The sequence below is a fragment of the Anas acuta genome, chromosome 14 (assembly GCF_963932015.1).
Source record: "Anas acuta chromosome 14, bAnaAcu1.1, whole genome shotgun sequence".
In the NCBI taxonomy this organism is placed as follows: Eukaryota; Metazoa; Chordata; class Aves; order Anseriformes; family Anatidae; genus Anas; species Anas acuta.
In genome coordinates, this window is record NC_088992.1 from 7923844 (window position 1) to 7935831 (window position 11988).

The window sequence follows — 11988 nt, forward strand, 5'->3', positions numbered from 1 at the left end:
AATTACGCTCCTGGAAATCACCTCCTGTTCTCTGCTGCTAAAAATGTTCTGGGGGCCAGAGTGCCAAGGGTGTTCCCTAGACAAAAGCCAGATTCTTCCCCTTTTTCTCAGTCACGCGTGGATGTCTTAAGTACATGTAGGGTTCACAGGGTGTGGAAAGGATCATTTCTGTGTCTCTTCCCACTGCTCTTAGGCTCAGATGCTGGAATTCCTACTTTTCTTAGTATTTCTTATTTGAAGTGAGTGGCAATAGGAGGGGAAAAAAATCTTTCCTGTTATCTGTGTATAATGCTTTCAATTTTAGCACAGAAGAATTTGAGTTTGAAGAAACAAAAGGCCAGTGAACTGAAATCTTTGACTGGGAATATATGGGAGAGCAAATTACCTGGGAAATGAAAGTGGTGTTGGTTACACAGCATGATAATAAACCTTGTGATGTGACAATTTGTTCAGACTCAAATATATTTGACTGCACGGAAACAAAAGCAATCTCTTCGTGCCGCAAGAAGTCTTACAATAAATTTCTTACAGGGATTTTTATTTCTCCTGCTTTTCTTAAAAATTATTTCAAGTGTTGGAGCCTAATACTAAGATAAGAGAATTACTTACAGGTCCTGTAAATGCTAACTGTCATTGTGCTTCTAACTTCTCAGCCTCTCAACATTGCCTACAGTCACATCTACAGCTCCTACCGCAATTTTGTGGGGCCGCCTCATTTCAAGACGATCTGCAGGCTCCTTGGCTATCAAGGGATCGCAGTGGTCATGGAGGAGCTGTTGAAGATCGTCAAGAGCCTGGTAATTGTGACCCTAACCCTGGCGATGGAGAAACCCTGATGCCTTGAGAGGGTTAGGTCAGGCAGTCAGCCTGGGCTTTGGGCCCTGGTTCAGGGTGTTCAAATCTGTTCGTAGTCTTCCCACTGTCTTGAAGTGCTGACCCAGATCTGGGCGTACTGGTGCGTGCATTTTGCTCTGCTAAAAGCCACCAAGAGGTGATCAAGGGGATGCGGTGCTCGTCCCCACTGCCCCTCAGCACCCCTTGTGCTGCAGCCTGGACACCTCCAAGAGATATGCTGGTGCTCAGCAGTGGCACAAAAGCCTCTGTCTCACCGCTTTTTTGATACCCCTGGGGACCTGCGGGGAGGTAGAGAGCAGGACACAAAACTGATGAAAAAGGCTTTAAGAAAATTGCTGCTGTAGGTGAGTTCTTATGAGTTCAAGCCATATGGCCATTTCCATCAGACACTCAGGTGGCCAGTAGCTCCATCTGCTTTGTAGTTCCCTCGGAAGAGAGATGTGATATCCACAGGGAAACACTCCCTAAGGGTGCTAGCAATACAGAGCACTAACAAGGCAGGAGGGGGTATGCAAAAATGTACAATTTTTCAGGTCACGCTTTTCTACCAAAAAAGCTGCTTTACTGGAGAGAAGACTTTAACTCATTATAAATATTTAAATTCTGTTTTGGCTGCAATAATGTCATTCTGAATGTGTCTAGCAAAGCAATATAGGACTGAAAATCTCCAGCATATATCCAGTTTCTCTACAGTAAAGTACTGTAGCTATTGACGATGTAATTTGTGTCACTTAGTTGAAAGTGCTGTAGCTGGTGTGCGAGATCAGACAGCATTCCGTGCCAAGACAGAGATCTTGCATTTGGCTAAATTGTGTTTAGCGCATAATCCCATATAATGTGTCTACAGGATGCAGGTATATAATTCCAAATGACAGCAAGCTTTTCTAACTAAGAAATATATTTCGCTCTTGTCCGTGTTAGTTCAAAACATCCAATCCGCAGAAACTTGCTCTACGTGCACGTAATTTATTTATTTATTTAAACTCTCAGTATCTAGTGATCATTCATCAGGTGGAAAGAGCGTTTCCTGTGCTGTGGAATTACTCCTCTGGCAGCTCTGGTCAAATGTTCTGTGGGTTAGGAGCATAAGCCCAGCTGGATCCAAGACTGAGCCTTGTTTGGATTTCAGCTGCAAACAACGCAAACACAGCAAGCTGTATTTTGCAGTTCAAAATCCAGACAACCATGATTTATTCTTTGGGAGGAAGCAGTAAAATCTCCGTGTACTTGGGCTGGATTTTCTGTCTGGGTGAAATCCAAACGAAGCAAGCTCTTCTTAGACTCCAGTTCACCGTTTGTTGTCAGACATGGCCCTAGCCACAAGCTGTCCTCTTTAAAACCCGTGCCAGGAGAAGCCATCCTTAGAGTTTAACCTCCCTTTGTCTCTGACAGCTGCAAGGCACCATCCTGCAGTACGTGAAGACTCTGATAGAAGTAATGCCCAAGATTTGCCGCTTGCCAAGACACGAATACGGCTCTCCAGGTGGGTGCCACAGAGAGATGCATAATGCTTTGAGCAAGAGCTCGCCCACGTGTTTGTGCAGCATTAACTCAGGCACCAACCAGTAATTAAACAAGGATTGGCACCTGGGTGCAGCTTCCAGCCCCGGCTCCCTGGGACAAACCTCCAGCTGGTTTGCTGTTGACGCTGGAACATGTATGGAAAACTTTTCCAGGAAATTTCCTGTTAGAAATTTCTCTTCAACACACAGGTGATTCATAAGGGAACATCTGCTGGTAGTTTAACTTTTGTTTTCAGGACTTTTTTAAAGCTTTTGTTACTGTGGGGTCACTTTCATTTATTTTTTTTCAAAAGCTCTGCTTAGTTGCTGTGAAGATTTTTTTGCAGCATGGCTGCAGTCTGTAGTTGATCCGGGTGGGGAACTCTTATACATGAACCAGCACAAGGACAGACATTACAGCCTGGAATCTCTTTTTTCCTCTGATTAGGAAATGCAAGGCCTTCATGTGAATTACTCCTTATTTCCCAAGGGTTAGTGAAAGCAGGATGAGACCCTGCATGCTAGCTCTCCCCAGCATTGATCTGTCTATCCATTTAGCAGTCACGGCTTGCAGTTCATGATGTAGGACACACCGGGCACTGACTGTCCTTTAATCCAAGTCACTGGAGGAGGCTTTGGCTCTCACTTTTCTGACTGTCCTTCCTTGTCTTTTAAGGCATCCTGGAGTTTTTCCACCACCAGCTGAAGGACATCATTGAGTACGCAGAGCTGAAGACTGATGTGTTCCAGAGCCTCAGAGAAGTGGGCAATGCCATTCTCTTCTGCCTCCTTATTGAGCAGGCTTTGGTAAGGCAAAACCCCCTGCACCAACAGACTGTACTTGAATTTGCCAGCTCAAGAGTATTGGTTCTCTAACAGAAGAGTTTGGGAAAATTACCAGCTTTTTGTGTGCTCAGGGTCTCTCTAGGGCTGTGTTACTGGGATCCATGGGGATGATTTGCATTGGTGCTGTGTCACTGACATCTGGGATTGCTCAAGGAGAATCTGAATACTGGAAGATCTAGATTTAATTCTTGGACCCAAAGCTACCCCATGTTTGTCCTTCTGAGAAATAAAAACAACTGGGGCTTATTTCTAGATTGTAAGCTCCTTGGGGCAGGGATTGTTACTATATATATTTATATATTATATATATGTATACACATATATACATACTTATACAGTGAGGAGCAGATTTGAGCCCTTTACTTTTTTGGGGTGCCAGTGCAAAGGAAAAACTGATTGGTCCTAATGATGTTAAGGATAAAGCAATCCAACAGGAAGGAAATCTCAGAGCGGATGATCCTGTGATATTTCCTATGACTTAATCCTCACCAAAACTTAGCTAGAGTGATAACCTGATATTTCCCCTTGCCCAAGTGTCTTACACCTGCAAAAGACTCTCAGCCTCTTAGCACCTTTCTGACTTGGTTGAGCTGGTGTGGGATAAAGGCTGGGACTGAATGCATGTCAGAGCCAACTGAGGAGTGTTGAACAGGTTTGCATTATCATGCATACGTCAGAATGGTATTGACAGAGTTTTATCAGGTCTTAAGGATTCTTTTTAGAAAGGGTTCTCTAGCGCAAAACGGGATTTCCAAGCAAAGCCATACATTTCCGTTCAGAGTGAAACCAGAAGAAAGTTCAAAGATTCCAAGTTTATTCAACCATAGAATACCAGGAAAACTGAGAATCTCTGCATATCCTCAAAAAGGATATGTCTGCCCTTGCCCTCGCATTTTAAGCCCAGCTATAGAGCCTTCTAGTTGCTAATACGGTGCCTCACACACATTCAGAGAGCAGCAGTTGTGTAAGGTTAAGAAAACCAGAGAGAGAGATATCACCTAGCAGCTTGGTTTTATTTAATTGAATGACCAGGGTTGCCAACAGTATCCTGGCAGTTTCTATCCCTTTTGTGGCTTTGTCATTGCTCTTGGCTGTTCTGTGTTGAATTTTATGCTAGATGTACTACATTTGCCTTTTATGTCCCATCTTCCAAATTGATATTTAAGGGACATGTGATGGTTTCTTCTAGCAATGTTTCATTTGAGTGCAAAAACATTCCTCCTGTTTTTGCCAGTTCCAGGAGCTGTACATTGGCAATATAATGGCATTTTAGAATAGCATAAAATAAGGGACACAGTGAGAATTTGGGGGTCCTTTTAGGAAGGCTGCCCATCAAATTCCACATCTGCCCACCTTCCGTGCCAGCAAAGTCCTCGCCCTCTCTAATCCTCGTTTTTTCCACATGGAAATTGATTCAGAATATAAAGCAGTTTTGCATACAGCAGGCACTGGTTCTTGCTTGCTGGAGGGTTGTCAGATGCTTGGAGACACTGTGCAACGAGATCTTTCCTCTAATGGAGCCCCTGTGCTGGAGGCACAATTGCTTTTACGGTGCAGTTATCTTCATAGCTGTCAGCCTAATCTAAGGCTGGTGGTATTTGCTGGCAGAGACTGCTCTAGGGAAGATTAGCAGTCTGCTCTGCTCTATACCCTTTTTACTGTTTAAATTTGAGGGATGAGGTGTTGCTTGGGACTAAATTTCTAAGAGGAATTTTTACTCTCAGGTAATGGGCCTTGGGGAGAAAATCTCCCATGACTAATTTTAGGACAGATATTAGGTGAATGCAGGCTGCATTCACCAGAAAATACTCTCTTTATCAGAGGGAAAGAGCAGTGAAAGAACATTCATCTAGGGAGGAAGAGCGCTTTGCAAACAGAGTAACAAAGGCGATACGCACACTCTGGTAGCACCAACACCTCTATGCCCAAGGAGGGACCCCGTGCTGTTCCTCTCCCTCCAGCACTGTCACAGACTGCACTCGCACAAACACGCTCCCATGCCAGCATCCATGACGCCAGTACAGCCTCCTGCAGCTCCATGCCACTCTGTCCCCTCCCTCTGGGCTGGAAGATGGGGTACCCACCCGCGCATCCCAAGCAGACCCAGCTGAGTCATTCCATCTGGCCCTGAAAATCTTTGCTGCTCTGTCATGACCTCCTCTCGAGTGTGTCTAAATCTCTATGGTAAGCTCAGAACTGAAAGCATGTCCTAGAACTAGAGTTTCACAGGAGCAAACTAATGCCGTGTCGTGACGCAATGCCTCTGTGTCGAACAGCTTTGGTTTTCCTTGCTGCTGTTTCCCATTGCAGACTCGTATACGATGTATTGTCAGCCATCGCTCCTCAGTCTCCACCTTCCTACTTCCAGGTTTCTCCTCCTTGTGCATCTATGTTTGGGATTATTTTTTCTCTAGTGCATTGGCATGCATCCTCTCAGGTGGCATCTCATGATGTTATTGCTCTCTGGACTTCTGTACTATTCTCCCCAGGGCCTGTACCACTGGGATTTTGGTTGGATAGCACTGGCTGTGAACACCATACAAACAAACAAACAATTTCAGCCAATATATTACATACCTATTTACAATGGAGCCATGCATTAGTGTATTTTACATGTACACATCCTAGAATAACTAAGCCAAAGGGTAATTCCTACCTGGGCATACTCAGTAAAAACAACAGTTACAACAAGGGGTAAGATAAAACAGATCTCTATGGCCTTTATCCCCCCTTACTTGCAATATTAGTAAGTGGACCAGAAAACAAAATGAGGCTCTGGCCTTGCATAGGCATAAGGTAAATTGAGTTATAAAAAGTTCCTAGCTTAATCTGAGAGCTGTTTCTTCCAGTTTTAGTTCATTTAGATTCAAACTATTGGATTTATTAGTGAGCTGGGTTGGATTTGACTAGGTGCTGTAGATGTGATTGGGTTGTTGAATTGTTGCCCAGACCCCTGAGCCATACAATCACCCCCTATAGGTGTTTTTTTAACTTACTGTATCTTTCTTTCTTCCTGCCTCAGTCCCAGGAAGAAGTTTGTGATTTGCTGCATGCTGCTCCCTTCCAAAATATTTTGCCCAGGGTCTACATCAAAGGTAAGAAGCTCAGAGGGCAGCAGTGGACAGACTCAAAGATCTCTGTCAAGAGCCCTTTCTCTCCCATTTCTGCCGAGGATCAGTTCTGGCCCTGCTTCCCCCTCTAAGCATATCTATTTAGATAGTGGATACAGCCAAAAGTCAGGTGGAAACAAATGCCAACAGTGCATTTTCTGTAGCCTAGTTACAGACTGAAACCTTTGTCAGTTTGGGGGTTCCTTTCAACTTCTAAAGCCATTTTGCAGCCTCTTTGGAGAATGACAGCATGAAATGTCCATCTCAACAGGAGTGATCAGTAACAGGGACATGCTTTTGGACATGTGTGATTAAGCTGCTGCTGAGACTGCGATCGCACATCCCGCCCTTCTCTGCATCACTGGTCCCCTCATTTGCTGTTGGTTTGGCTCATTGATCCAAAGTCTCGTTGGATGGTTGCTGGGGGGCAGCTCTGAGCAAACTCGGCGGAAATTGCGGGTCTCCACTTCCTCCTCTCATTTCACTGTTTGCTGCTCGCTTGACAGAAGGAGAACGCTTGGAGGTGCGCATGAAGCGTCTCGAAGCCAAGTATGCCCCACTTCACCTGGTTCCCTTAATAGAGAGGCTGGGCACTCCGCAGGTAAGGATTTCATTGAAAGGGATGGCTGTTGAAAATTCATAGCAGTCCCCACGTGGCCTGTTTGGCCTTGGGAAAGTGATCCTTTACTTATTTATTTATTCCAAAATGCCAATCGGACAAGAAAATCAGAATCCTTGCCCTAGCGGACACATCAAAGGGAAATTTGTGAGCAGGTCCAGAGGTGGTGCGTTGCTGCCTCCGGTCTCGAGTGCTGGCAGGGAGCTGTAACGCAAGAGTGTGAGAAGCCAGCTCTGAATATGGACAGCTTTGAAACCCTCTTTCCTCTCCGTTTTTAAAAAGATGGAGAATTGTTGGGATGGTTCATGGGGAAACATTGCAGGGCTGTCCCTGGCTTAATCAATTGCTGTCACTTTTGGGGATCCCATTTTAGGACTGCCTTGTGGTATATTTTTAAGCTCATCCCTGTCAAGGAATACATCTGAGAATGGTTTCCCTCCTAGCACGTGCTTAGAGCTTCGGCACATGCTTAAAATTACAGCTCCATTTAAGTGTTGTCTTGAGGTGGGGTCTTAGCTTGAAAAAAAATAATCTATGTTGTGCAAAAATTGAGTACTGCTGAAATTATCCCAGTGGATTGATCAATGTACTGAGCATGATTTGAGTCCCACTGATACCAGTAGCCAAAATTCCACTGCCCAGTTAGTGGAGTTAATAGGATAAAAGTCATTGTGTTAAATAAATCAACACCCTTTTTCTGTAATCTTCTGCTGAAGGAATGGAACAAATGCTCAGTTGTATGAGGTGACGGATCAAAGGCAGGCAGAAAGTTACTAATTTTGTCTCATTTTTATAATGGATCAAGGATATTTAGAACTTTGCTTCATTGAAAATCATATGAAACAAAGAAACCGGCCGGATAACTGAGAGCTTTGTCTTACTTTATAGACAGTTCTCGCACTTCCCCATTGGCTTCCTTTCAAAGGAGACACTCGAGAAAAAGAATTCACCTCTGTGTTTTTGTGTCTTTGTGTTGGTCTTTCTCTCTCTCCTTCTTTCCATGCAAAACCATCATTGAACTCTGCTATTAGAGTCCACTTGTTGCTTCTCCTCGCCATAGTTATGATGATGAAAACAAAGGGTATTTCATGTCCCGCTAAGAATTAATTTTTCCGTAAACCATTCCCACATTCACCACACGGGTACAGTTGAGTACCAGAACTTTTTGAGCTCAGGCGTAAATGAACACAAGAATGACTTTCTGTAGGTGCCTCCATAGCTTCTAGCTTGCTCCTGGAAATGCAGTTTTGGACACAGGCCATACAGGGTTTTTCCTGCAGAATGCATAAGTGTCTTAGAGCAATTGTCCAGAATCTGAGCAGAAGTTGGCTGCTGCCAAAGGTGTCCCTCTGCACATAATTACCTGCTGTGAAGGGTCTGAGCCAAATGCTGCAAGTTAGTGGGGATCTTTCCCAGCAGTCTTGTAGCTTTGGGTACGGCTCTGGCAAGTTTGCAATTAACAAACTGTAGAAGGGGTATGGCATAACTGAGTCTGTGCAACGACAGGAAAACTGTCAGTGAGTACGTGGTAAATATTCTGCACTGGAAATCCATAAGTATCTGTTTGATAGGTGATTCATAAAGAACCAGGGGGGTCACAGTGGTTAGTTAAAGGAATTCATCTCCCTTTTAATGCTGAGTAGATATTTGGCAAGGGATTTTCAAAAGTGCTTCGTCAATTAATTTTTTCATTGGAAGTAATGGGAATCTTTCTCTTTTGAAGACACAAGGGAATAGCTGAGCTAGCACAGTGGCATCCCTTGACAGTTTATCCTCAGATCACCCTTCCTCTCTTTATCGTAGAAGTCAGTGAAACCCCAGGCAGATTTAGCAAAAGACCAATAGCTGTCCAGCTGCCTTCTCCACGTTAAATATCTACCAAATGAGAGTAGTGCTATGTCAAAGACTGGTCTTAGGGAGGTGAATTTTAGAACCAAATTCTGCCTGCAAGTGTGAGTGGTATCACTTTTTTTTTTTTTTTTTGAAAACTAGATACATCCTTTCCTAGATGGTCATTTCTGAAGAAAGCTTACTAAGATCATTGGGCTAGTTCTTTCAAAAATATCTGTTTTATCACTGCACCTTAGCAAACAGTAATGCTAACATTTAATTTACATGTGAACTGGCTTTACTTCTGTTGTGTCCCCATTTTGCCGTCACAGACTACTGTGTGCAGACACTAATGTTTATCTATTATTAGAGTTTGCAGCAGGTGAGGAGAAAAAGTGTAAGTACAGCCTTTAGCTATAAAAACATACCGGATGAAATAAATCCTTACTTGCTAAGAAAACACGTGCCGTGAAACTCAGGTGATAATTATTCCTGAGTTTAACAAATCTAGAGATCCCAGACTCAGTCTGTCCTCTGTAGAGCAATACAGTGTTCCCCTGATATTTGCCAGTAGTTAAATATTAATTGCTCCAAGGTTCCCGGAACGTCCTTGGAATTGTGGCAAAAGCAGGAATTGTAGCACTTTCAATAGCTACCAAACTAAAAATGCTTTAGGTTAATACCAGCATAAACCAATAGTCAGGAAAAAGAATATATGCACTTTCAGATTTTATTCTTTTTTAGTGCAGAAGAAAGAATACCCACATAAACTGAGCAAAATTCATGTTCTTGATGTCTAGCTGGGACATATGCCTGTGCTTTTTACCTGAGCCTCCATTGTGATTCTGGTCAGGATAACTGATTTTTTATAGGCATTAGGCAGATTGCTGAAAATGGAGCAAATGCTTAAAAACTACCTGAAGCTCCAGGAAGTGTTCTAGGATAGGCGGGGGGTCGCTAAGTGTCACGCTTGCTCTGCATGCTGCCGCCAAAGCAGTGAAATAGGTAAAAGGCTCTGCCCGCACAGACAGAGCCCCGTGGCTGTCACCCATCCAACGGGGTGAGCTGGAGCCTCCTACCTCCACAGCCACTGGCACGACTCTGACAGCACTTGGCTGTTCTGTTTCCCATGGTATTTTTGGCTGCACTGCAAGAAGTCAGTAATGGCATGTGGGGCAGCAAAGAGGACATCAGGGCAGTCAGAAAACACCACGCTCCATCCAGTGGAGCCATTCTGGATTTGTTTGTGGAAATTTGAGTGGAGACATCACAGAAATTCTATGCATGTGGAAAGCTTCACAGCTGGAAAAAAATGATTATTTGACTTTCTTATAAACCACAGGTTTTCCAGTATTAAGGTTCCAGTGGCTTCTCATCTTCCTCAGAGCTTTTCAACCTTAACTACATAGGAACTCAAGGAAGTTGTAGCCTATCTGTGTTTTAGAGATGATGGTAATGCCCTGGGAAGGAAAATGTCTGTGTTCTCTCCTGTTTCATTTTCATAATCTGCAAAAATCATGAAATTAAGCCTGGCAACATCGAGCAGTGCTCATGTAACAGAACAGCATGCTAGCAGAATTAGGGATCGGTATTTCTGATCAGAGTTTGGCCTTCAGCTTTTGCTTCCTGATGCGTAGTTATTCCAAAGATACTCAGCTTGCTGAAATATAATTGAGCACAATAGTAAGTCATCTTCTGTTTGAGGGTTGAGCCACTTCTGATGGGGAGTGGCAGAGGAGCAACCATCAGAGGTAAGGGTGGATCTTGCACGGGATATGCCAGGGAGACGAGGAATCGTTAAGTCCAGCAGGAGGGTTCATCTGTATTACATTGTCACTTGTTTCTTTGGTTCGCCTCCTTCTCAGCAAATAGCTATCGCCCGGGAAGGTGACTTGCTGACGAAGGAGCGGCTGTGCTGCGGGTTATCCATGTTCGAGGTGATCCTGACGCGAATTAGGAGCTACCTGCAGGACCCGATCTGGCGCGGACCCCCCCCGACGAACGGGGTCATGCATGTGGACGAATGCGTGGAGTTTCACCGCCTCTGGAGCGCGATGCAGTTTGTGTACTGCATCCCCGTGGGCACGAATGAGTTCACTGCAGAGTGAGTGTCCAAGGCTCTGCCCTTAGCACCGCTCATGAGGTAGTGGGGTGAGACAGCCCCTGGGATGCCCTCAGCTGCAGCAGTTGCCTCAGCCAGCAGAGATGTAGAGGGAGAACATGGGGACCTGAGGACAGGACTTGGTTGTGCGTAGACATAAAGAGATGCCCAAAAAGCTTCCTGTCTGAACAGATGGGGAGAAGAAGAACAATACAAAGTGACATGCCCAAGGTAACATGGAGAAGAAAATGGGTAGATGGGTACAACCCAAGTCAGAGGCAAGGTCCTCATCCATTGTGCTAGGTGAAGCACCATGCACTGGTCCTGATGTAATTCTGCAGGTCTCCCTGAGTTTTTCTCTAGGTGTACACCCACTTTCCAGGGATAGGACTGAATCTGATTTTCCCCCACCAAGGAAAGTTCCTGATATCATGGTAGGACAGCTCTTACCTAACTCTATCCTGTCCTCCCTCCAGGCAGTGCTTTGGAGATGGTCTGAACTGGGCAGGTTGCTCGATCATTGTTCTCCTTGGACAACAACGGCGCTTTGACCTCTTTGACTTCTGCTACCACCTGCTGAAGGTGCAGAGGCAGGATGGGAAGGATGAAATCATAAAAAACGTGGTAAGTTGAAGGGTAAGGTCCCAAAAGACCTGAACCAGCACACCTCTCTCTCTCTTTTTTCTGCCTTGCCTGGTGTTAACCTTATTGAAACTGGATACACTTGAAATCAGATTTCCATCTGCAGTCTCAGCAGAGAGGCCAAGGTTTTAATTGGCTTGATAATCAAATCTTTTTTTCTCCCAAAGCTTTTACCTTCTTCCTGGGGTTGGAAAGCTGGAGCAGAGAAGCTGGTATTTCCAGCAACCAGCCTTTGATCTCAGTGGCTTTATCAATAAGCAGTTGGGAGTCCTAACTCTAGGTCGGTTAACACAGGACCACTCACTGACCTTGTTAATTCTCTCTTGAGTCATCGAACCCTATAATGAAGTGAGTCACCGGTCCCTGGGAGGTGCTAAGTGGAACTGTAACACGTGTTATAGCTGCTTTGCTTTAGCAGAGGTTTCTTAGCAGCAGGACAGAGGTACCAATACTTCTGGCTGGTCAGATGACATGAAATTCTCT

The 11988-nt window shown here is 44.5% G+C and overlaps 2 protein-coding genes across 9 annotated transcripts in view; one reads left to right on the forward strand and one right to left on the reverse strand.

Annotated features, from left to right (window-relative positions):
• Window positions 1-11988, forward strand: part of CYFIP2 (cytoplasmic FMR1 interacting protein 2) — a 53343-nt gene that overhangs the window by 36934 nt on the left and 4421 nt on the right. For all 7 annotated transcript variants that reach the window (XM_068697971.1, XM_068697965.1, XM_068697968.1 and 4 more), the window contains 7 exons: window positions 654-797; window positions 2248-2338; window positions 3034-3164; window positions 6226-6298; window positions 6820-6914; window positions 10628-10866; window positions 11340-11487. In XM_068697971.1, the coding sequence (XP_068554072.1) occupies window positions 654-797; window positions 2248-2338; window positions 3034-3164; window positions 6226-6298; window positions 6820-6914; window positions 10628-10866; window positions 11340-11487 (921 nt within the window). The remainder of the gene's footprint in view (window positions 1-653; window positions 798-2247; window positions 2339-3033; window positions 3165-6225; window positions 6299-6819; window positions 6915-10627; window positions 10867-11339; window positions 11488-11988) is intronic.
• FNDC9 (fibronectin type III domain containing 9) overlaps window positions 1-11988 on the reverse strand; it is a 34417-nt gene that overhangs the window by 7868 nt on the left and 14561 nt on the right. The window lies entirely within an intron of this gene.